We start from the raw sequence: 24,428 nt of genomic DNA on the forward strand, positions 1-24,428 counted from the left end.
CTGTAAAGCGAAAAGTATATACAGACCCAATATAGCACGCTAAGCTTCACTTGCAATTTCTAATACATTTGTTCTAATTAAATATAAACTGGCAAACAGCTGCCTAATTGGTTTTGGCTATTCGTATCTCTCCATTCATCACAGAGTAGCGTCAGTCTGATACAATACGAAGCAAGGTTGTGTCTGTCTGCGCTCGATGCTATGTGCAAACTAGGTGGAAAGAGTGGAGGTGCTCGAAGGATGCAGCGACCCCCACCCTAGCAGTCATGCTTCCCCTATATGCGAACACTGAGAGGCCAGGGCAGTGCAAATGGATGCGCTTTAAAAGAACATTCAAAACTAAATCCGAGTTTGTTTTCATTCCGGAGTTAGTTTCCTCCCTACTGAGACCTAATGTAGAGCGAGTGCCCTACTCCAGATAATGGGCCTACTTTCCAAAAGATTAGAACTCCAAAATCCAGGGTTATGCCCATCCAAAATATTCAACGAGACGTAAAATACTGGCTGTCCCAGATGGGCTCCAACAGTCCTCACGTCCAGTAGTATTGGACTTAAGGTGAGAGAATAAGCTCCTACAAGAAAGCATCTGAAAAATGTTGCAGAAAAAAGACTGGTTTCAGATCCAAACTCAGATAGCAAAGATTGTTTGAAAAAATCTAATAAGAGGTGTGTGCCACAGTTGCTGTGTCGTCTCCTACTGCAGGTCTTTAACGTGCAGCGCTCCAAGAAACCCCGCACCGAGCCTGAAGCTCAGACTCAATAATACAGAGCGGAAGTTATTGAGTGTTTCCCGAAAGATTTTCCCCTTCTAATTGTCCCCGCCTCTTTGAATTCCAAATATAAAGGGATATGATTAGCTACCGTGTGCGTAGAGGCACCATTTGAGGAATCCAATCATTCAGAGCTAGTTGCAGATGGGATATACGCAAGATGCACACATTACCTTTTTTGTATCAAAAAAAGAGTTACTCTGCAAAAGCTAGCTGTGCAGGAAGACAAACCATTTAGTCGCTTGTTTCCTAGCTTTTATTTAAATGTAATTTAACTAGTGTAAAAGAAGTGTGTGAGCGTAATTTAGCCCTCTACGCCTTCCCCCTACTTCAAAACACATGGCCTCGTGTTCCACACGTGTACATCGAAACCAGCTACGTGCAAGACATTGGAGGGCTTACCGCACTGTTTTTATTCCCCAGGTAAGCATGAGCAGTTAGACAGTCCACATCCGAAAAGCAAACGTGTGAGTAATCCGCCCAAGTGAAACTGATGGTTAGGACCACACACACTTGCCAGCAATGGTCAAGCACCAAACGACCACTACCGCGGAGGCGCTATGGCTCGCTGTTGTTCGAGGCCTGAAACGCGCGAGCTTTACGCTACGAGAAAACAGGAGGCACGTAAGATGTGTAAGGAGTACACACTAGTTCAGTGGTACCTCCGCATCGTGTACATCGAATTCTACCCGGAAACACACCAGATCCACGCACAACTGTCGGTTCCGAGCCAAGAACGAGGCGTCAAAGAGGATGTAGGAACAACATACCTTTCAATGCCAGCATATAAAGCTGTGTCTAGCTAACACCTTTATTACAACAGCCGACAACATTTCAAGGTTTCCATGGAAAACGGTATCTTTCACAAGCAGACTATACTCTGGGGAAAGAAAAGTACCAAGGAAAGTTGAGAATATCATCTATGGCAGCTAATCTTGTGAACTGAAGAGAGCTGCAGAGAGCAGAACATCTCCTCCGGCAACCAAGGAGCTTGGCGTTTTTCAACAACTTCAGATGAAAATCTGTCTGCGGTGTTCACTAGTTCTAGGATCTGGCGGTTCAAGGGCTCCCTGTAGAGCAGCCGGCTCCAAACAAATGGTGTGCCTGCGCGGCGAATTCCGCGAATAATTCGAGGGATTTTGGCACTTCTTTATGGAACGAATGTAGATAGTTCTGACGCCTTCAATTTTAGGATAGCTGATAGAATGCGAAAGGGCGTTGACTGGGGGGGATGGCGAGAGGTCTTAGTCACCTGGTCGCAAAACTCCCTTCTCTGGTAAACTTCTGCTGCACCTCGTGAAGCCTGTCTGTCCGCTAGGACCAATTCTTCAGGTTTGGAATACACAGCCGACCGCCACTTATCATACTTCTGTGCTTGTCTCTCATAAGCTCTCCTGATGCACTGAAGTGAATCAGCCAGCCTTTCCTGAACCCCCACGCTGCTGAAAGTTGGTCTTAGCCTCGGACCAACAGGTTCACGTACGGATTGGGGAAGGCTCTTCAGTGTAGACTAGGATACAGGAGAGCAACGAATAGACAGGTGAAGTGCTGGAAAATGATTTTCCTCAGCAAGCGAAAGAGAGTACAGCGAATGAATCGAAGCGGGCATACGGTTGGATGTATTGCAGAAGACTGAGGCTCGCGCGCTCTTTCCGTCCATCTACGTCAAGGTGGTTTCCAGTGATTATGTCATGGTCAGCGCGTTGGCGGCTCACGTTGACATGCCTTAGAGCACCAATGACTTTAGGATCTCTTTCCTCCATTATGTACTCGGGGAGCTCGTGAAGTATCTACGCAGGCGCTAGAAATAATTTAGTGTTTTCCTGAGTCATGATGGAGCAATCACGAGGGACGAACTGCAATGAAATGCACGTGTTCGCTGGGGATGTCAAAAGTAGCAAACATGCTATCCTAACCCTTGACCTCCGACAGCCCCAAATCTATTTCTTGCCGCATCACTCCAAAGCCTTCCAAAGTACTGAAAAGCTTTGTAAAACACCAGGCCGTGATGAATTGGGCGGCTTCAGCTGCTGACATTCTGGAAATGACGGTGTTCTACTACGCCGCGAGACAGATCAGAGGCCACCAGAAAGGCAGTGAGACCCCTTTCATCATAGTGTATTACAACAACAGCCCGCGAGAATGTGATCCTGTGATTTACACGATACGCACATTGGAATTTAGCCCCAAAGTACAAGCGGCGGAGTCTCCGCTGTCTTTTGAACCACCGCAGGCCATCCTCAACGCGCCAGTGCTCTACCCTCCTGCCATTCTGAATGCTGGCAATAGTATCTAAACCAGGATGCATATGGCTTAAGCAATCTCGATACAAAGCGGGACTCGGTACAGACACAAGCAGTTGTGCGACATATCATTAAATCACTCGGGCTTCGCAAGAGCGAAGTGACGACAAGGCTGGTAGCGCCCTTTATGTACTTCCCCTTAATGTGATACTGCAGGGCGCGTCGCAGCAAGAGAGCCACTCTAGTGCTATCAAACTTCATATTACTATGCATAGGGTACATCAAAAGCGGACGGTTGCTACGAATGACAAAAAGGATTCTCCTTCAAATAGTTCCGCTACTTTTTAAAGCCCTAGCACATCGAGTAGTGTCGCCTGCCCGCACTAAAGCGGTTTCACTGGAGCTCCACAGCCTCTTTGAAGATACGTCACCACCGCTTTATTAATAGCATCAATTGTTGCAAGCAAATGGAGCTCATATTCAAGCGCAGCGTGAGTACCGGAGGAGTTGTACGGCTGCCGACACGGGTCCTTGCTGCTGCGTCAGACTTGTCTTTCAAAACTCAAGAGCTTGCTTTCCAAGGTGTATAAGCCAAGATAGCAGCAAAGCCATAAAAATCGGGAATCTATCTTGGCAATATGACGCAAATCCACACGACAACTCATCGTCCGTACGGGTGTGTATAGGTAAAAGCCACCACTTAATCGCTTCGATTATTTGTGTATCTTCCCGATTTCTACAGACAAGCACAGAATCCGAGAGACAATTTTCTTACGAGAAAACACAACTTGCATGCCTTTAAAGGCTAGTGCTTGTCCCACAACAACTGAAGCTCACATGCTCTTGAAAGTCTTGCTGAGAACTAAAACTTCAGACGTGTACAGAGCCATCCACCCATCCTTGATGGGCTTTCAAGAGGCCGTATAAACATGACAGAGCAGCTCAGCTGGGATTGGAAGATTCTAAAAGGCATACAGGTGCCCTCGAGTCTGCGACTGGCATGTGCAACGTCCCTTTGTGCATCGGGGTGAGTGTGAAGTTTAAAGCGGCATCTGTGTTGCCAAATGTTAGAGAAACTGTTGACCCGTGTTTTCGGCGAAGACTTTGCTGAGAAAAAATTAGTAACCTTTTCGACACAGCAATATTGTTTAGGGGCTTAAGATTACCGCAGGTGTCTCACCTTCTGTCCATTCTGGACATCAACTCGAGGTTACGCCCAAAGCGCTAGTAGATTCTTACCCGTAGGACTTTGCGACAAATCATCCAACCGCCAACTACTACGCTCTTCAGGCTGTGGGGCATTACGACAACATGGAATACAGCTTAGGACTGATTCAGGTACTATCTTAAAACGGTGTGCTGGTTGACCAGCAGGTGGCCAGCCTGCCAGCAGTTCGTTCGTCATCGTTTAGCCCATTCACAAAACCCTTGGTAACTTCCCATCCCTGCCTCTCCTCAGCTAGTCGTTGTACAAAATTCTCATAGAAGAATCCTTAGCAAAACCATTCAGGCGGGAGGCATGCTCAGAACCATCTTCTTTACCACACTGCACAACCACCTGCAGGAAGACCCTGCCTCCCCTTGCTAAGTTACTGACTCTTCCTTGCTAACTATCGGAACAATGCAATCTGCTGAGGCGACCAAGAGCTGCTCTTTTCGAGGGCTTCATGCCATGCCTACCTCCATGGCGCACACCTATGGACGCATGACTGCCTTGCGTTGGGTACCCCATGGCATTTCTAGGATTACGTCAAGGTGCCTAGATGTACCTGAGACGTCAGGGACTATGTTGATATAACCCAACTTCTATATATACTGATAATTTATGCCGTATCCTTGGCAATTGTATTTTTCGCAATCCTTGAGCAAGCCTGAGTTTTAGGGATTGCGGTGGCGCGTCGAGAGGCATATTGCACTTCCCAGTACGGTATTGCCCCGTCAAATGAAGGACTCACTTTTTATATCGAGGACTGTAGGGCTAAAAGTGCTTGAATATTGTTTCTATTTGATGTGAGCCAGTATCAGTGCAGACCTTAACCTTGTTGGGTCTTCGATAGCGGCTACATCCTCCGTACCTCCTTCACAGCGTGGCAGTCTTCGTGGGTGGCTTTAGATTTCTTGTTATGGTTTCTTTGCCTGCCAAGTCGTATGGATCTTCTGAGCCCAGTTCTGTTTATCCAAGTTCTTTGGCTTTCTACATGTGTTCGTAGCTCCAGATTCATCACCAAGTCTCCTAGAGTAGAAGGATGTGCGTTGTTGAGAAGCTATCCAGGCCTCCTCAGAAGCGGGGCTTTTCTCTGGCTTTCTCTTCTCGTTCACCTTACAAAGTAATGTTGTGCCAGCTGACGTGGCCTCGATAGCTAATAGGTTTTGATTCTGATGTGGCCGTTCTTCTTTAGCCAAATACGCATGGTTTGCACTTATTTGCTGCTGATGCCCCAACTGCTTCTTCATCTGCGGAGGCCGCTCCGGTCAGCTGTTTAATCGGTGACTCGCTGCCCATCCTGCCGCATCCTGAAGTGACGTCTCAAGCTGACACTATATAGCTCCTGATAATGCAGCTGCTTCTATAAGTTGTAACTTTTACGAGCACAGCTTCTTATAGACAGCTTCTCGTGCTCGAGCGTTCTCAACCATTCCAAAGCTTAGTGCTAAAGGATGCCGATATTAACCGATGAGTCAGAGGAGACATGAGAGCTTATACTGTAGTCTTCCCTGCAGGCAGACGATTTTCTGAACATGATAAGAGCCCCATCAACGTGCTCCTCCTCTCAGTAAGCATGCCATAGGGCACGTGTTTCTCTACGTCGGCGGTGAAAAAACCGAAGCACGTCTTAAAATGGCTTACAAAATACTCGAAGACCTACTTCTATTCACGAATAACAAAAAGTTTTGTAGGCATAACCGTATTCACGCATCCGGAAACATTCTTCAGCTGCCAATTCATGTCTTTTGACCAGCTCTGGTGCTATAGCCTTCATGAGTTTACACGCCGGCCTCTGCTTCCTCAGCAAACGCTTGTCAAGCTTTCACGGCGAAAAGGCTTTTCATCAGCCTGTTGCCGAAGAGAATCAGATTGCTGAATTACCAGGTTACTTGGCCAAAACCAAACAGCTGTTGTAAGGAAACCTGAAATCCCACTGCAGCCACAGCCAGTGGACAAGCAAGGAACTGCCGCACCAAACCATGAGATGCTAAAGCCTGTAACATCCATCTAACGTCGCCGTAGGGAGACAATTAGCACTGGACTCAATGGCTTAGTTGAGTGTTTCTGGAAAGACTTCCTCCTTCCCTAGCCCGCGACCCCCAGAGTTCTTGACGCAAGGGGAGAACAACTGTTAGAATGCGGAAAGTCACACCCTCTAGCCACTTCCAGCACTAACAGTTAGTTGCGCATAGCATCAAGCCCAGACGCACACCACATTGCGTGCTGTTGTGTCAAGTTAAAAATACTCTGCAGTGAGTAAGGTATGCAGAAAGACAAGCCAATAAGTCCCTTGCTTATTAGTTTAATAAATATAATAAGTGTTGTGGAAAGTGTATAAGTGGAGCTCAATCGCTTGCAAAATCCATTATAGGGACTTCTCTTTGGTAGTTGACTGAACTACCCATGCCTGTGCATCACCATGTTCTTGGTTGCATAACTTCTATATCTCCCTTTCGTGTGTCCTTTGGCTTGCCGAATGGGCCAAACCTTCAGCAGGGCACCTCGAAAAGTGCAGCGTCGTAGCAATGCACGTGAGCTGCTTCAGACCAAAGCACCGGCCTTAGTGTACCAGCCGAGGGTACACGTGTTTCCTAGAGCACCATTGTAAAGCCATTGCATTGTCAAAGAAACGTAGAGCGATACTTACTGGGGGCGACAGAGACAGTCAATCAAAGCCACGAGTATTCTTCAAAAGTCTCCTGTATAGTGCAGTGAGAGGTCTTCAAAGGAGCCTCCAGTACTAGAACAAATGCTCTAGACCTGCAGTTTTAGTTCCCACCGTGATTTATCGCTAGTGTAGATGCGTGCGAAGGTAGTGGATAAGCCGTTACCCTGAAGTCTAGAGCCTTGACTGCCAGACAATGGATCGGAACCCCGCTAGTTGGCACAGCCTAACTTGTCAGTCATATACGTAAGCTGCTCCTAGTAGGTATCGCCGTTCAAGGGGCTAAAAGACTGACTTGTTCGTGAATTTAAGGAAGACCTTGAACTATTAGCCAGAATATTGAAGGAGGTGTTACGGGCTAAATATGCGAGTAGTGTCCAAATTCCGACTACCTCCACACGGCTGCTATGGCTGCCCCTCTCAAGGTAAAAGAGTTTTTGACCTCATCTCGTGCTATTTCTCTTGAATCACTGCTCAGCGAACGGCATGGAGCCTAGGTGGGACTCAACTAGCTACAGCAGGGGCGTATGGCTCTGCGAATAAGCAACAGGATTACATATTACAGCTTGATTTATGGGATTCGCAGTTTCCAGATTACGAATTCGGGTTTAGGGCTTGGGGTTAACGGGCAGTCGGATCTGTCGGCTGCGCACAAGCAGTGGTCTTCGACAACAAAAGAGCCTACACTCTTCACCTTGATCCTATTACACTCCCTAGCTTTTTACAAAACCTTATAATCAATGTAGAGCTTGTTTCGTTACAAGTTACTCGCAAATCTTTAAGCTTGAAGGGGGTGCATGCACGCATTCCTGGTCAGTCGAGACACTTGGAGTGTCCAGACAGCCCGAGCCTGAAACCCCAACGCGTAGCCTCTGACCTATGGCAGCCCATCGCGTCTTTGAACCCTCAATTCTAGGCTTTAGGCCGTATATCCCAGTAATAGCAAGCAGCTGCGGCCTAGTCTCTTAGAGGCGAATACACCTCAGTAGTAAGAGCAGTCAGCACAAGTCCACAACGACCCCCACTAGCCCAGCTCACTATGGGGGGCCCCTCGAGCCGCAGTAAGCGGCTGAGCATGGGGACGAAGCGTAAGGCACCAGCAGAATCAGCAACAATGGCTGCAGCCAAGTCCGCAGCAACAGAGACAGCAGCCTCCTGCTTGTTTCCGCAATGTAAAAAGACCAGGCGCGATCCTGGGGAGAAGCAACAAGCACAACGGTGCCAGCAGCAGGAAGGGCAGCCACAGAAGGCACAGATGTATGAGCAGTTGAAGCAACAGTTCCTATTGCATAATCATTCAAAAGCGTCAGCAGATACTCTTGGACTGTTAGCATTGTGGGATTTCTGCTGTGCGCACACTCCACCAGGGAAGGACCCCAGAGACGCCCTGAAGCCTTTAGGCCTCACTCTTTGCGGTATATCCCGAAATCCAAATGTTAAACCTGAAACCCCATCACTTTGCTTGTTCCACACAGCGCAAAGATACAGCCGATTTGCAACCAAGAAGTCCAGGCTTTGAGCTCCAGGATTATGACTTACGATTTAGGGTTCGCTGTCTGTGTGCAGGCCCCTTCGACCTTCTGTCAGACCCTCAAGCCTCGTTCTCTCCCTCTCACTCCCGCAGTCTTTATACTCTACCTGAATGCATTCCCGTGATGCGCAGCAGCAGCAGCAGCAGCAGCAGCAGCAGCGGCAGCAGCAGCACCGATGATTCGTCTCCTCTTTTTTCTTTGTTTAGGGATCGAGAGGAGTCTAGCCCAGAGTGTGTGGTTTGGAATGATCCCGGCCTCTCTGGTGTCCAGACACCTTTTGCCGCCATCGACACCGATCTCAAGAATGCGAAACCCTCGAAGGCAAAGGCGGCAGCTGCCACTGCTGCAAAAGAGGATTTTCCTCATCTCCCGCTTCTCTTTGCCGCTTGCATTAGGCACGCAGTAGATGCCGCACAGGAGGCATCTATGGCGGGAGCTTCACGAGGGAGTTCCCAGGGAAAACAAGCCCTTTCGCGCGGAGAGCGAGAGTACGTGTTGGCTGTGCATACACACGAGACGCATGTAATGAGGATGGGGATGGTGCGAAGCAAAAGTACACCATTGGACGGCAGTGGTCTTCCTCTTCTTACTCCGAACGCAAAATGTTGTGGCTTGCGTGCAGAGATCTCTGCGCAAGGCTTCTGGACTTCCTTCCCATTCCTAGCGCCAGCAGCACTAACGCCAGCGGAAGTCAAAGGTTGGAGGCGATAGCTAAGCGAGTTGCTAAGGGTGCAGCTCAGTGGGCAGCAAGACGCAAGAAAGTGTGCATAGCAAAGGATCTCTCGGGTAAGCCCTGAGGTGTAGTCCAAGCACCCTACGCTTCGGGCTCTAGGGTGTGTAGTGAGATCGAGTTGCCGGCCGACTTCAGAAGCAGCTCGAGTCTCTGAAACATATTTACCCCAAGTGTAAGCGCCTCTAGTGCACCTAGCCGAGGGTGTACCTCTTTGGTGTGTAGGATTGGGAGTGGTGGTACCATACGACAAGAAGGCAGATTTGGGGTGGCGCGATCTCGGATATTCACTGGAGGGGCTTTCAAAAAAAGTTCGAAAGCTGAAAGAAGACGGGGGGACACGGACCGAACTGGAAGAGCTCCTAACGCTTGTAACGCAAACTCTAAACCCTAAACTGCACGCCTTACAGTGGCAGCGTACAAGGGAGCTGTGCTACCCTTCGAAGCAGGAGCGTCAAAACAATCAGTGTTGCAGCCGCTACGATCGTGCACTTTTGGGCTTTTTAGGCTTCCATTGCAGTCGATGAAGGAGATGCGGGGGCCGCCTTGCAGCTGGGGCGCAATTTCTGGTGTCTCGACGCGCTAGGGGACAAACAGTGTTTCTTGGCAAACCCTGCAAAGGTATGAAGCTATAGGCCTGAAAATCAGAGGTATCTGACTCCAAGGTTTGGGGTTGATGTGCGAATAGCTAGCTACACACTACGGACCTCACAGTCCAGATGGCTGTGCGCATGTGTGCTCTTCTTCAGAGGCTCCTGGGCAGCGCATACACCGCGATGGGACAACCAGGGTTTGCTGCTATCGTTGAGTGTCATGCACCGATCCGGCTAGAAACTCTGAAACACCATCTAAGCCCTAAATAGACGACCCACCCGCGACACCGCTCAGCTGCTCGGTGCTCCGCCTACAGCCTATTGTTGCCTAGAGTTTGAAATAGGTTGGACTCTCACTTCCTTTCTTAGGGGGATTGCAAGGCTTCGTACGTCAAACTCCAAGCACCATGCAACTTGATGGGATAGGGGCCCGAACCCCCGTTCACTTTGGGTATGCTAGAGGGTTGCATCCGATTGGATTCGCCGACGGTTTGGTGACTTGTTCTACAGTGACTACCGCAACGAGTCCATGTAAAGCGTAGTGCTTTTAATTGAGGCGGAGCGTCACGGCCATCCGCGCGAATTTTGGCTCGCCAGTTGCTGCAGATTGCCGCTAGGGGGCCCTCATGCAGCCACTCGAGCCACGGGTGCACAGTTGCACATGTGACCTCCTCAGATATCAAATACAACACAATAGGGAGGCGTAGAAAGGACGAAAGGAAAGAGATGGGCCGTAAACGAGAAGACATGCATCTGGGGTGTATGGACAGCCCCGAGGCAGCCCGTCTGCCCCACGGCATTGTTGGTGGTGGTGGGACGTCGCTAGTGCTCAAGTCCTGCCTTTAGCCTCTCTATTGCATTTAAAGTATCATCTTTGCTGCTTCCCGAGGGTTTCTGCACTGGCTACGCGCGCCTGCTGCCGCCATCCTGTGGCTGCAACTACACCGAGGCCCCAAAGGGGGATTCACAGAACTTGTGCACCCCGCTGTCAATCAAAGTGGCGCTGACGCTTCAAACTTGGCTTTATCCAATTGCCGCGGCACCTGCCGTAGTAGCAGCGTCGCCCGTAGGCTCCGGAGCAGCACCTCAAGGCAAGGCAGCAGCTGCTGCAGGGGCTTCGGGGCAGCAGCTGCAGACACTCTGAGAGCAGGAAAGCGAGGCTCGCGGCAGCAGCAGTTGCTGCTTAGGCCGCTGCGGCGGCAGCAACTCTGCCCCGATCATCGGGATTGGTGCTCCCCTGCGCAATCTCTCCAGCTGTATGACTTGGGATTGAGGGTTGAAAATGGCGCGCAGCCGCAGCAGATCCCCTCCTTCCTCGCGGGGCGGCTGGTACAGACGGCGGGGCCCAGAGGGACGAAACGGGGGCCCCCGGGGCGCCCCTTCGGGGGGCCCTCCCTTTTGGCGAGGCCCCCCCTGGGAAGGGAGGAACCCCCCCGCTTCCATGGATGTGTCTGGGGCAGAAGACGATCCTAGAAGTCTTCTAGATGGACCGATGCTCACCTTCAAGCAGTTCGTTCTACGAAATGTAAGGGTCTTGAGTTCTTGCGCAGAGTTTCTGCCTGCGTCGGAAGAGCGCTGCTTGCCAGTCGGCGAGGGAGGGAGGCGTGCGACTCTGCTGCTGGGGTGTATGCGCAGCCTGACGGGACAAGTCAGGATGTTCTGAACGACGGATACAAGGCGTATCTGGAAAAGTACAGGGCCCATCATGCTGCGCGCTTCTTCGATGAAAACCACCACCTAGGTACTGCGTCAGTCGGCCCTGCCCTCCTTTGAGGGCCCCCTGTGATTTTTCCGTGAAACTCTGGCTCGCTAGAAAAGTCTCAGGGATATAGGACTGTACATGCAGGTAGATCCTGTGCCCCGGAGCTTCGCTAAGGCTCAGGATCTAGGCTGCCCTCTCTCGTTCCTGCGTTCAGGCTTCATGCAAGAAGCATACAACCCCAACATGCTGAGGGAGCAGTTTCTTCGCTGTAGGGAAAGGGCTCAACAGCAAGCCAGGAGCTTCCTGCAGGTGTGCTTTTCCGTCGATGCAGCGAGCGAGCAAAGCGTTTTGAGGCCGCCTACTCGCCTCGGTGTTTGTCGGTTTTTTCGTGCCTTATGAACACTTTGCATGTAGAATGGCGCAGCTCCTGTAATACAGAGCCAAACGAGGAGGGGAGGCAGCAAAAAGCAACACAATTCATGGCAGGGGGTATATATACATATATATCTGTACATGTATGTATGCGGGCTCGTGCTGCAGCGCTGGGAGGAGGGCGGCTTCCGGAATTTGAGGCTTGAGGCTCCCGTTGGCCTCCTGGCGGATGAAGGTAGCTACGCATTTTCTTGATGCTTGTGGGCAGGCCTTGTTGACAGTTGCTTCGCTTCGCCTGCTGGTGCTCCTCCTTCCGCTTTTTCTTGAAGCTTTACCCTTGATTTGTGCTCATGCAGGGTTGGCGGGTGTCGGTGGTTCGTGGAGGTTTTGGAGTATTTGTTTCGTTCCATGCGCTATTGCTTGGGGGTGTTTTTGTGATCGAGGGGATAGGCGGACGCTTTTTCCAGAGTCTTTGATGGCGGGGCAGACGGCGGGTGCTTTGAATTTTCTGCTGCAGGCGACATCTCGCCACTGCTGCTTGACGACTGGCCAAGGCAGATTCGGGTGTCTACGCAGCAGGAGGAGGAGGAGGAGCAGAAGCAGCAGGCCTTTGGCATTTTGAATGTCCCTACAGATTTCCTGTTGTTACCGAACGCCTGCTGCCTGCAAGTGCAGCGTGTGGACCCACAAATCAACAAGTTCGACATCTTGAAGGCACTCGAGGTGTTTTTTAGTGGGGTTGTTTGGCGGGGTGGGGTCTCTGACACGTGCGGGAGGGAGGGGTGGGGTGGGGGGAGTTTGCGTGGAGGCTTCCCAGAGTGTATTCTGTTGGGGCGTCCGTGCCTTCTTATGGGATGTTTACAGTTTAGGGTGTATGTACATGACACTGCGGTTTTTGTGCGAAAATCAGAAGCGGGGAGCTCTGTATGTGGCGATGGTATCGAACGGGGGTTTGACGGCATCTCGGACAGCGCATGTCTTCTTCCCGACTCAGCAGGCTGCCGATGAGGCGCTGGCGCAAGGCGCTGAATTCACGTGAGCTCATGGAGCTGGTGGTGTGCCTGAAGGGCCTCATTGGTGCTTGCAGCTTGGCGCTGTCTTAGGGGTCGAAGTTCAGGGCTGTTGCTGTGTGTGTGGGTGGGTTGTGCATGCATGCAGACTCGTTCGTCTCTACCAAGACAAGCCGGGTGAGGAGAGTGACGCGCTGCGGGAGTTCCGTCTGAAGCTGCAGGGGCCCCCCGAGGTGGGCCCCTCCGTGCGGGTTGCACTTACGCCGCCAATTGCTGCCACTGCGGACAGACTAAACAAAGACACCGAAAGAGCGTGGGAGCTGATTCGAACGCTTGGTAAGGGCTTAGGGGAAAAATGGGGGAAGGGGGTGAATCTTTAGGGGGCCAGCGTTCAACGGTTGCTTGGAAGGCTGCGTGTTGGAGGGCAGTGCTTGCGAAGGCGATGCGGCTATTTTTGCCATCTGTTTGGTGCTTTCGCGCGTGCCTCAATATTTCTGTTGCTGGCGCGTTGAGCATGCCGTTGCTCCTGCAGACGGGCAGTTGGATGTTTGCGCTGCGGATGCGAGCCACCCTTTGGAGGATATCCTTGATGGGGTTGAAGATGCTTGGCTGTACGTGCTCCACGACTGACACGGCGCGCCTCTCGCTTGGCGCTGTTGGCGAGTTTCTGCTTTTTGGAGGCTTTCGATCATGAAAACTGAGCTTTGGGGGAGATCATTTTGCCGTGCAGCTTTTTGCGTGTGGCTTTCGATCATGAAGACTTATCTTTGGGGAAGATCATTTTGCCGTGCAGCTTTTTGCGTGTGGCTTTCGGTCATGAAGACTTATCTTTGGGGGAGATCATTTTGCCGTGCAGCTTTTTGCGTGTGGCTTTCGATCATGAAGACTTATCTTTGGGGGAGATCATTTTGCCGTGCAGCTTTTTGCGTGTGGCTTTCGATCATGAAGACTTATCTTTGGGGGGAATCATTTTGCCGTGCAGCTTTTTGCGTGTGGCTTTCGATCATGAAGACTGATCTTTGGGGGAGATCATTTTGCCGTGCAGCTTTTTGCGTGTGGCTTTCGATCATGAAGACTGATCTTTGGGGGAGATCATTTTGCCGTGCAGCTTTTTGCGTGTGGAGAACGCTCCTTCATGCATGCGTTTTTCCTGCATGCGGTGTTTCGGGCTTTCCAGGCGGCTGGACTTGATGCTCACATACTTGCGCCATGTGCACTGCGTATGCTACTATAGCGGCAAGGTATGCTTGATCCCACAACAGGCCTCTCAAAGAAAGCGTGGTGTGTTTTTTCGCGGAAGTCCGACGTCCAGGATGTATTGTACCGTGTTGCGGCGTGGGGTTGCGTGGGGTTGTGGCGTGCGTTGTGCAGGTGTATGACGACCCTCAGCAGCTGCACCTCAATGCCACAGCTGGACACCTTCGGCCTGCGGTTCCGCAGCATTTGCAGCATTTCTTGCAGGAGCAGCAGCAGAGGCAGCCGGAGGATGAAGACGACATGGCTACGAACGGCGAAAGCAGCAGCAGCAGCCGCAGTGTCGGGGTGTCTCAGCAGCAGCAGCTGTGGGCAGATCAGCTGGATCAGCGGCTGCGCGTGTTGCTGCAGATGGCGGCAAGGATGCAGCAGAACCTTCCGCCTCCCCTCGACGAGCAAGCGAGCCCTGTTATCCAGACCAAATGGACGGCATTTTGCCAAGAAGTAAGGCGTGGTCATCCCCCCAAAAGGCTTAGCCGAAAGTCTCGCATTAAGAGCTACGGTGTGGTGTGTTGTGGTGTGGTTCGATGGTGTGGTTCGATGGTGTGGTGTCGATCTCGACGGGAGCCGCTGTGCTTCAACGGTCGCGCCGTTTTTTAATCTCCTGGAGGCTTCTTGGTGTGGGGTGTGGGGCGGTCTGTGTACAGCACACATCGAAGGATGCGGAGGGCCGGTATCGCTGCACGCTTTGCCAGAAGCTCTTCAAGGCTCCTTCGTTTGTTCACCTCCATCACAGGAAGAAGCATGAGCGAGAACTTGCAAGGATCATCAACAGAGTAGGCTACGGGGCACGTGGATGTGGGAAGGGCTGTGGGTGGTCAGCAGGCAGGCAGGCGGGGAGAGAGAGAGTTGGGAAGGAAGGTGCCTGTCTGTCTGTGAGTGCTGCTCCTTTTGGAAGCCTTAGCTCTGGCCTGTAAGCTTGGCAGCCGTGGCAAGGTCCTTGTACACTGGCTGCTTGGAGCCTCAGAGCGGGAGATCCTGCGTGCAGTGCAACGCTATGGCCAGCTTGCATTTAGGCCTTGTGGGTTTTTAGTGGTGTGCTGTGTGCAGTACGTGCCCCACCTCATGCGGACGGCGTACATGAACGATCCGAACAAACACATCACACTGCCTCAGCAGCGGCAGAGACACCGAGATCGCGAGCGGGAGAGGTTGACGATTAGGGGCAGGCCCCCCCCCCCGCCTCCTCCCTCGATGTTTATGCGTGAGTTGCGCCTCGTCGCGTGGTTCCTCCCGCGAACTGCGGAGCTCGTGTTTCTGGCGTCGTTGACACCGGAAGAAATTAGAGTGACACGCTGCCCCACACCCTGTGCATGTAAAGAGTTGGACGAGGCGGGTTGGCTCAGGGGTCCTACACGCGATCCCAATGCCGGGTGTATCCGGTGTAGGCGTGGACGCCTGGCTGGCCTGCCCTGAGCGGCTCGGACGCCAGTGCAGCTGCATCTCTCTCACCCCTGCCAGTGAGTTTAGTTTGATTTGTTCGCAGCGGGGGGCCCCCCTTCACGCCCTATTCTGCTGCCCCCTCCGCACATGCTGCCCCCGCACTTGAGAAGACAGAGAGACTGGGATTCTCCCAACGGCCCAGCCGCTGCACCCCTGGTGAGTTGTGGAGCAGAGCGCTAGGGAGGCGAGGCCCCTTGGCAGCGGCAGGCTGGAATGCTAGGCTGCTAGGTAGGGGACGAGGCATGGGCAGTTGTCTTTTGGGAGGGGAGCAAGGGGGTAGAGTGTGGGCAGTTGTCTTTTGGGAGGGGAGCAAGGGGGTAGAGTGTGGGCAGTTGTCTTTTGGGAGGGGAGCAAGGGGGTAGAGTGACTGCGGCGACCTCTTGGAAGGCGGGGGCGCTCTCTGTTGCATGCGCGGTGTGTATGTACACCCCAGGCGGTCTCCCGGCCAACCACGAGCTACGACGACCTGTGACTGGAGGGGCGAGGAGGCTTCGGCTGCCTTGGCGTCTTGTTAGCGGCTAGCTAGCAGCGCAGCATGCGAGGAGTGGGGGATCGCGGCACACGCAGCTAATGGCTAGACAGAGAGTCGTTACACTTTAGCGTTACGTGCATGCGGAGTGGCAGCTCGAGTTGGTTTTTGAAGCAGAGGGCCCCAGTGCCGGGAGGCCTCGGCCAGTAGGGGGTACACTCGGGCCATACAATACAGTACAATACCCCGTATTCCGAGGATAGAGAGAGAGAAGGCGATGGGGGGGACGCACAACTGCATGGTGACAGCCCCTGTGTTGACGGTGTGGGGGACAGACATCACTCAAGGAGCCTTGTTTTTTCCCTAAACATGTGGCTCGCTCGGCGTTTGACTGGGCACGGGGGCGATCAGCAAGGGTCGCTGTAGGCACCTACACCTCAAGGCGAGAGCGGCAGGGGCACGCCTGCAGAAGTTGCGTGAGAGGGCTCCAGCGTGCAAGCGCCGCAGCTGCGACGTGCGTCTGTACACAGACTGCCTATTTCCGTGACTAGTACCCTTGGCCAGAAGGGGGAGAGCTCCTGGCCCTGGCAGCGATCCCGCTAGCGATACGAGCAGCTAGCTACCCTACCCCATAAGCAACGCAGCAATGACTGCATCTGCGCGCTAGAAGGCGCCTGCTCGGCTCAGAGATGCAGTTAGGCGCGCCGCCGGCAGGCTGCATTGTTGGCTAGCTACTAGCTAGTCCACAATGCTGAGAGCGATGTCGTCCACGTGGTACCTCTGCCTCGAAAGGGTGAAGAGGTAGCTAGGGTCGATGGCGCCGACGTCTGTTATAAAGACGGAAACCAGCGAACGAGGGACGTAGTCAAACATTGGGATCCTGTGGAGTGCGCCAAAAAACAGACCGCACAAACAAACACACAGAGGAGCAAACTGAGGCGCGAGACACACCTAAAACCCACTAGCTAACTGACTCGCGAGGTGGTGTCTGTCGCTGCGTGCCCGCTTGCCAAGGCTGCGCAATCGGCTGGTGAGACGGAGAGCACTTTCGAAGGCCTACCTGATGCTGACATTCCCCATTTTTAAGCCTTCGGGGACCATCTGCAGACGCAGCAACAACGCCGTAGAGATCCGGCCATCCTTCCCATTGGCGCTGGATTTTTGATCTGTCTGAGGGCCTTATGCGCAGCGTGCTGCCAGCAGGGAGGGTTTTGGAGATGACTGTTTGCTGGATAACGCGTTGTGCACACGCTTACCGCTGCGGGAGGAAGCAGCTCGTTGGAGCTATGGTGGTCAAAAAAGGGCAGATACGTCAGCTTGAAGAGGGGTGCAACTGCGATCAGGGGTTTACTGAAAAACTTCGCGGCTTGCGCTACAGAATTTGCACCGCCGACCGTCACGACACCCCCGGACGATAACACCGCCACAGTCCCTAACAGCACGTGCATAGAGGCACACAAACACATGTACATATATATAAATATATAGATATAAACATAGGTATACATACAAGTACACATGTGCTTACACGTACACCCCAAGCAACAAGTCCGGGGGTGACAGCGCCAGATGTGCTTAAAGGGAAGAAAGCATCTAGATCCAAGTGTTAAAGACCACTTCCAAAACACGCATGTACATATATATATATATATATATTTGTAATAAATATAATTTCTGAATTTTGCTGCATTGAACACTCATGCTGAACTGCCCACGCTCTGCTTCGGAGGCGCACAGAGACCAAGAGAGAAAACGACACGGGCAACGAAGAGACAGCACTTCCTCAACACTTAACACGGGATCACCATGGTAATCTACCGCGCATGCACAGCCTAGACCAGTTTCCCAGTCAGAATATCTCTTTTTTAGGGTGTCTGTTCACAGGCTCCCCGCGTCAACTCCCCTCCCCCCGCCAACCTACCAAGCAGGACCTTATCCACCTTGGAGATGACGGGGAAGAGGGCCGTGTCGGGAATATATGTAGTCTGGATGTTAGCCTTCTTTAGATTGGCTGCCAGTCGCTTGCCTCCGTCCTCCGCATCGCCACCCAACACCACCACCTCGAAGCAACACCTGGAAGAAGACGATGAGGACGAGCGGCGCGCAGCCTGCTGCAGCTTTTGATTCTTCTCGTGCACCTTGAAAGCCACACACCAACCGAACACGCCTTCCACATAAATCCCTCGAGAGAAAGGAGCCGATGCGCAGCAGACGCATGGCGAGTTAAATAGAGAGAAGGACACGACACGTAATGTCACACACACACACATATATGTATTAAGTATATATATATATATATATATATATATATATATATATATATATATATATAGGGCATATACAGAGACGTTCATAGACATACGCACATACATACACGACACACATACACAGTACGTACACGACACAAATACACACATACATACACGAAAAATATACACAGTACATACACGACACACATACACATATGCATACACACACGATACGCGGCAATCTAAGGAGCCTAAGGCTATGCTCCACGCCTGGTTCGGGATTGGAAGCCGTTGGCGAGGAATCTATGGCTAGCCGTGGGGGTGTAGAGTGTGTAAGTAGATTCTCCACCCTAAAGGGTCGTCTTTAGCGAAGCGCCTTCATGGTGGTACCTCTTTTTTTGGCCTTGCTTGCACAGGTACATACAGGGTAATCCCAGTGCTCAGCGTGGAGGGGCAGCCATCGCGTCTTAAGCAGGGAAGCCGTGTGTTGGGGTGTGTGCCTCACAGCAATCAGGAGTCTTTCGACGGCCAAAGAGTAGCCGTATGTGAGGATGCAATCGCCGTCATGAAAGCAGCTCATTCGAATTTCTTCCCCGTCTTCCCAGAGGCTGTCAATCTCTGCCAGCAGTTCAGACATGCTCTGCACGTCCACACACAGCACGAAGCAGCCATGCTGTGGAGATTGTTGCGCTCACGCGCAGCATCTTCGAGATTCGAAGAGAACCTCTCCTCAAGCTGCAAACACACCTCGAATATGGACTGCTTGACAGTCGGAGGGACGGGCAGCAGGAAGTCTCTCGCATCCACTGCCGCATACGGATCAAAGTAGCTAGCCATCGAGGGAGCTGCTCGCTCAGCCACCCATTTGGCTCGCTGTTGCGGCTGCTGCTGGCGCAAGCCGCGTACGGCTAGCTGCCGCTCGCTTCCCTTGTAACGACCTTCCCCCTCCCCTCCTGTATATCCCGCACCCCACAACGTGCCCGTGGGCTTCAGAGACTGGCGATGCGCATCTTGGTGCTTGTAGTGCTCCGTCCGAAAGATACACAACACCTGCACACGACAGGTGGACACCCCACAGCGGCGCAGGCACATAACACGCCTTCCTTCAGACGACTCCTCATGCATACGCTTCAGACGCAGACGCAGGCAGCACTGCCCACTTTCCGACACCACGCCCCCCCTCACAAACTCTAAGGCTCATACGCCAGCCTTTCCGAGGCTTGACGGCGCACAAGTTCTGCTTCGGGAGGCAAAAGCAAGCGAGAGAAGGAAGGGAAATGCAAGCGAGAGCAAGGAAGGGAAGGAAATGCAAGCGAGAGAAAGAAATACAGGGAGGGAGAAAAGGCGAAGCGAGGGAGTTGCGTGTGTCGGTGCTGTGTATGCCGAATAAGAGTCTTAATCACAAGGCCGCCTAAAAAAGGCCTTGCAAAAAAACGCTTTTAAAATGTACCCGTCTAACGACATTTGCAACAAGGAGATCCAAAGGAGCTGCACATATTAAGCGCCGCCCAATCCCTGTGACAACATCCACCAACTCTTGAGTTGTGGTCCACGGAACTGCATCAACCACCCGCTTCAGCGTCTGAAAAAAAACACTTGACCACCCCTCTCTTGGCAATGCACATGCACATGCAGCCATACAGCCATATACATGCACTCATACAGTCATACTGACACCTACATACACAGATACACATCTACATATACAGACAGACATCTACATACACAGACAGACATCCACATATACAGACATCTACATATACAGACAGACATCCACATATACAGGCAGACATCTACATATACAGACAGACATCTACATACATAGACAGACATCTACATATACAGGCAGACATCTACATACATAGACAGACATCTACACATACACAGACAGACATCTGCACATACACAGACAGACATCTACAGACACAGACAGACATCTGCACATTACAAACAGACATCTACATACACAGACAGACATCTGCACATACACAGACAGACATCTACATACATACACACACAGACCGGCAGCTAGACAGACATACATAGAGCCATACCGATTGACAGATTGGCATACACAGACAGACATCTACATACACAGACATATATACATATATAGATATGTATACCACCTGGAGAGTGGCGAGCACCATGAAGCCTGCGTCCGGTGCAACAGTCGCAGGACTGGCGCATGCAGTCGGCGCTTGCCTCTGCAGTCCTCTTCGCTGACATGTGACTCCCTCTGAGCTCCCTCCGCCTCAGCTGCTGCAGAAAGGCTTCCACGAAGGGGGCTGTCCAGTTGTTGTTCCCCTTCCCTTCCGTGCAGCTGCCGCTGGCGCTGCTCGCGTCCGATGGAGCACATGTCAAGGTGGTGGTGGTGGTGGCGTTTGTGGTGGTGGCAATTGTGGTGGTGGCGTTTGTGGTGGTGGTAGTGGTGGTGGTAGTGGTGTTGTTGTCGGTACTGTGGTTGTTGCCGCTGCTGTTGCAATTATTGTTGCCCCCCGTGCTGCTTTCCCGCTGTGCTGTGATAGCGCAACACAGGCAATACTTGGGAGGCGAGTGCTGTAGGAGGGGGGGAGGAGGCCAGAGTTCTTCTGCATCAGTTACTCTAGCTTCAGGTGTATTTGTTGCTGCGGCTGCACTTGCAACTGCCGCCACTGTTAAGGCTCCAGAGGCTGCTGCTGCCTCTGCTGCTTCTACTGCCGCTTCTGCTGCTTCTACTGCTTCTGCTGCTTCTACTGCTGTTTCTACTGCTGCTTCTACTGCTGCTTCTGCTGCTTCTAGTGCTGCTTCTACTGCTGCTGCCATGTCAGCGCCGGCATCTGCTTCAGCGTTCCTGTTTGCTGTCGCCACCCCGCGTTCATGCCATTCCTCTGCGTCTCGTTGCTGCTTCTGGGAATGGTCATGGGGAGGAAGAGGGGGGCAGGCAGGAGGTTCGGGGGCCTTATGAGGCCGTCCCTCCATGCTGCTGGGGTGGCTGCTCGTTGGGGAGCCTCAAAGGGAAGAGTTGCGGTTCGATACCTTGCGGGGATGACTCACTGTGCGCAAGTAGACGCCGCTTATGTGTGCACATACGAACGTTCGAGCATTTGGGGGCCTCTGCCGCCGCAGCTCTCGGCGGAGCAGCAGACAGTGCAGCTTCGCCTGCGGTCGATGCCAGCAGTGGGGAACTTCCGCAGCAGCACCTGGCCAGCTCCCCAGACTGCGGTCTTCTTCAGAGTGCAAGTCTTCGAAGAAAGCAAGCACAAGAGCCGGGAAAATAAATCCGATCATGCAGGAAGGTTTCTGGAGAGCGCGCAGCAGCGCAGCCGCCGTTGCTGTGCGCGTGGCGGCGCTGGTATGACGGGACTGGACGCGACACCTGAAGGAATCTTGTGGGAATTTCAATGACCTCATGAATAATGTGGCCTTACTTAGAGCCCCTTGCATGCTCCCGTCAGCTAAGGGGCCACTAGAGCTTTTTTTTTCATAGCAGCACGACTCTGTCCCTGCGGCGCGTGGCAGCCCGTTGGAGGTTCAGGGTTAGGGGGTTGTTGTTTATGGCTAGGCAGAACAGGCAAGGCAGCAAGAAACGTGCGTTTCGTGAATTTCGGGGTCCAGTGAGAGTTCCTGGAGGTTCGGATGTGGAGTTTTAGCCATTGCATATTTTAGCGGTACGCCTCTTACCACTCGCCTCTGCGACTCTCTCTCTCTCTTTCTCTCTTTCTCACCCTCCGCGCACACGAGTCCCCTACCTGCATGAAGCAGATGCAAAGGGCAGTGATTTCGGAGGCGTGAAACGCTCGATTTGTGGCCTCTCTTGCGGCCCCCTTGAGGGGTCGCTGGTTGAAAGGCCACATAAGACAGGCCGCCACACTCGTGTGTATCCCGAACGAGATATGCGTTTTTCCTGGCGACAGCTGCTGCTGCCGCTGCTACCGCTGCTGCAGCAGACGCTGCTGCTGTATCTGCTTGGCGGTAAGGATGCGATAGCATGGGGCCCCCCGAAAGGCGGCCTCACGGGGCCCTCCTCCTCCCCCAGAGGTTCCCCTGGCGAGGAGCAACCCCCCTTTCTTGCTACCCTAGAACCTGCATCTGCAGCAGGCTTTATTGGGGGGTATAATGCAAGCCGTCCCTCCCCCCCCAGAGTATGGACTGCGCTCTGCTCCTTACAGCGCCTCCAGAAGAGGAGGCAGAAGGATCCTCCTGTGCCTTTCCTCCCCTCGCTGCCCGCCTTCTACCATCCTCACCCTTTGAAGCTGCAGCAAGAGCAGCAGAAACAGCAGCAACACGCAGAGGAGGAGCAGAGAGTGGGGCCCCTTCCCGATAAGCTCCGTAGGGGCCTCGCATTCGCTCTTCGAACTCTAGAAAAAGAACCGCAGAAGCCAAAGCCTTCCCATCTCGCATTGTTGCGCCTCGTGCTGCAGCACGAGGCTACAGATGTATACACCATAGCGGCCAACCTGCCCGAGCAGAGTGGAAACCAGCCGCAGCAGCAGGAACAAGGTTCTGAGCAGGATCTTGAGCAAAAGCACCTCCAACGCAGGATGTTGCTGTCATCCCCGTTCTTGCGGCGTTTAGAAGCGCTGCGCTTTCCCTCTTTGTTGCGGCTGTCTCCCCGGGAACTCATGTTGCTGCTGCAACGTCGGGTGCAGTTGCTTTGTCCAGGGGGCGCAGAAGCTGCAGAAGGAGCAGCAACAGTGCTGCTTAGGGAGGAAGGGTGGACAGCAGCCGCTGTAAAGAAGTGGCTCCTCCAGAACCCCAAGGCCTTTAAATCAAACCTTCCAATAGACGAGGCAATCGATGCTGCGGCAGCGGCAGATGGTGCAGCGGCGGAGGCTGCTGCCTCCGCTGCAACTCCCGAGGCTGCTGCCCTGGAGCCGCGTGCGAGCGCAGCAGCTGTACGTACAGCTGACGCTGCTGCAAAGGTTGCTGCCGAGGCCCACAGAACCGCAGCAGCAGCCTGTATGAGGGAACGTCTTGCACGGTGGAAGCAGCTGGGGTTCAGTAGCGCTCAGCTGCAGCAAATGGCACTGCAGCGGCCGCAGCTGCTGCAGCAGCAGCAGCCGGAAAAAAAGCTGAAACACATCTTCAAAGTCTGGTTGCAGGTCCTTTCGACGAGGCCCTTCTTCTGGGGAGGGGAAGACGATCCTCTTGTGCAGCAGCAGCATCAGCAGGAAGAAGATCAGCAGCAGCATCAGCAGGAAGAAGATCAGCAGCAGCAGCACGATGACCAACCGAAGGAAAACATCCAGTGGCTTCCCTGGTGGAAAGGCGAAGGCCCTCCACCTCCAGTTGAGCAGCAGCAGCAGGAGCATCCGAAAGCTTCGGCTGTTGGGGGGCCCCCTCCGGGGGGCCCTTTGCTGGTTCCCCAGGGTGACGGACTCCTGTTGAAAGAGGTTTTCCCAGGTGAGGAGGAGGCAGCAGCAGCAGGAGAAGAAGCGGCGGCAGCAGCTCGTGCAGCTGCATTGGCTCGACTGGAGCAGCAGTCTTCACGAGTTCAGGAAGCGCAGAAGCAGCTGCAAGAGCAACTGCGTCAGCTAGTGCTGCAGCACCCACGCCTGTTAAGTGTAGACCCTGAAGGGTCGCTTAAAGCAAAGCTGCTGTATGTACAGAACTGCATGTACACCCGGTTACAGGAGGTGCTGGAATGGCCGCAGGCCCTGACCTACGGTCTGTACACCCGAATAGTGCCGAGGCACCTGGCGCTGGTGAATGAATTTCTCATCAGGACGCATGCAGCCAGACGGCCGCACTCGATCGATGAGGGTGAAGAGGCTAAAGTATACAGACAATTTAGCCAAGACAGAAACCAGTGGAAATTCAGGGAGCAACTACTGCAAGAGCAGCCCCTCCATATCGCTAGAAGAAGGCTGCAGCTGCTGCTGTTGCAGCAACAGCAGCAGCACTCTCAGCAAGAGCTAGAGGAGGCTATTAACCGCGGCAACTCTCCTCTGTCTTCCATGTTGGTCTTGCCACTATTGCACCCCCAGCGGGGCTGGCGAGGTTTAGAGCCGTATCAACCTCTGTGGTGTCCTCCCCTCCCTCCCCTTCGCCTGATCCTCAGGAGTACAGACAGCGCCTTCTGCCAGGCATTCCGCATCCCGTACAGACGGTTTCTTGAGGCTAAGCATGATGCGCAACAAGTCAGGAACCCCCAAAGGCTTTTCTAGGCCGATTACCCCAACTCAAACCCATGGCAGCAAAGCGCTT

At 52.9% G+C, this 24,428-nt stretch overlaps 4 protein-coding genes across 4 annotated transcripts; 3 read left to right on the forward strand and 1 right to left on the reverse strand.

Annotated features, from left to right (window-relative positions):
* The first annotated feature begins 7,292 nt into the window (after window positions 1-7,292).
* LOC113146764 lies at window positions 7,293-10,010 on the forward strand. The gene is made up of 9 exons (XM_026335071.1): window positions 7,293-7,310; window positions 7,364-7,505; window positions 7,632-7,750; window positions 8,114-8,300; window positions 8,452-8,905; window positions 9,055-9,203; window positions 9,373-9,518; window positions 9,655-9,768; window positions 9,897-10,010. Exons 1-9 carry the CDS (start codon window positions 7,293-7,295, stop codon window positions 10,008-10,010), a joined length of 1,443 nt encoding a protein of 480 aa, XP_026190856.1.
* Window positions 10,011-11,223: 1,213 nt separating this feature from the next.
* LOC34623326 lies at window positions 11,224-15,701 on the forward strand. Its single transcript, XM_026335072.1, has 13 exons — window positions 11,224-11,265; window positions 11,376-11,481; window positions 11,657-11,751; window positions 11,983-12,049; window positions 12,332-12,537; window positions 12,725-12,849; window positions 12,973-13,160; window positions 13,357-13,435; window positions 14,002-14,065; window positions 14,196-14,522; window positions 14,726-14,854; window positions 15,129-15,282; window positions 15,565-15,701. Exons 1-13 carry the CDS (start codon window positions 11,233-11,235, stop codon window positions 15,699-15,701), a joined length of 1,710 nt encoding a protein of 569 aa, XP_026190857.1. The 5' UTR covers window positions 11,224-11,232.
* Window positions 15,702-16,728: 1,027 nt separating this feature from the next.
* LOC34620845 (translation initiation factor eIF-2B subunit beta) lies at window positions 16,729-21,200 on the reverse strand. The gene is made up of 10 exons (XM_026335073.1): window positions 21,033-21,200; window positions 20,691-20,942; window positions 20,445-20,600; window positions 19,690-19,821; window positions 18,987-19,289; window positions 18,745-18,879; window positions 18,074-18,128; window positions 17,385-17,443; window positions 17,051-17,091; window positions 16,729-16,870 (listed from the first exon to the last, which is right to left on the reverse strand). The coding sequence occupies exons 1-10, from the start codon at window positions 21,198-21,200 to the stop codon at window positions 16,729-16,731; spliced, it is 1,443 nt and encodes a 480-aa protein (XP_026190858.1).
* A 575-nt stretch (window positions 21,201-21,775) lies between these two features.
* On the forward strand, window positions 21,776-24,388 carry LOC113146765. Its single transcript, XM_026335074.1, has 2 exons — window positions 21,776-21,851; window positions 22,227-24,388. Exons 1-2 carry the CDS (start codon window positions 21,776-21,778, stop codon window positions 24,386-24,388), a joined length of 2,238 nt encoding a protein of 745 aa, XP_026190859.1.
* The last annotated feature ends 40 nt before the right edge of the window (window positions 24,389-24,428 follow it).

The sequence above is a fragment of the Cyclospora cayetanensis genome, unplaced genomic scaffold (genome assembly GCF_002999335.1).
Source record: "Cyclospora cayetanensis isolate NF1_C8 unplaced genomic scaffold, CcayRef3 CcayRef3_contig_59, whole genome shotgun sequence".
In the NCBI taxonomy this organism is placed as follows: Eukaryota; Apicomplexa; class Conoidasida; order Eucoccidiorida; family Eimeriidae; genus Cyclospora; species Cyclospora cayetanensis.

Coding starts and splice junctions, on each gene's coding strand:
- LOC113146764 (XM_026335071.1), top strand. Junction 9,204..9,372: donor CATAGCAAAGGATCTCTCGG/GTAAGCCCTGAG, acceptor TTTGGTGTGTAG/GATTGGGAGTGGTGGTACCA. Junction 9,519..9,654: donor TGGAAGAGCTCCTAACGCTT/GTAACGCAAACT, acceptor TGGGCTTTTTAG/GCTTCCATTGCAGTCGATGA.
- LOC113146765 (XM_026335074.1), top strand. CDS start 21,776: ATGGCTAGGCAGAACAGGCAAGGCAGCAAGAAACGTGCGTTTCGTGAA. Junction 21,852..22,226: donor TCCAGTGAGAGTTCCTGGAG/GTTCGGATGTGG, acceptor GCCCCCCGAAAG/GCGGCCTCACGGGGCCCTCC.
- LOC34623326 (XM_026335072.1), top strand. CDS start 11,233: ATGCTCACCTTCAAGCAGTTCGTTCTACGAAAT. Junction 13,436..14,001: donor GGGGTTGAAGATGCTTGGCT/GTACGTGCTCCA, acceptor CGGGCTTTCCAG/GCGGCTGGACTTGATGCTCA. Junction 14,523..14,725: donor GGACGGCATTTTGCCAAGAA/GTAAGGCGTGGT, acceptor GTCTGTGTACAG/CACACATCGAAGGATGCGGA.
- LOC34620845 (XM_026335073.1), bottom strand. CDS start 21,200: ATGGAGGGACGGCCTCATAAGGCCCCCGAACCTCCTGCCTGCCCCCCT. Junction 17,092..17,384: donor CGTCCGGGGGTGTCGTGACG/GTCGGCGGTGCA, acceptor CTGCGTCTGCAG/ATGGTCCCCGAAGGCTTAAA. Junction 16,871..17,050: donor ATGGGGAATGTCAGCATCAG/GTAGGCCTTCGA, acceptor CGCACTCCACAG/GATCCCAATGTTTGACTACG.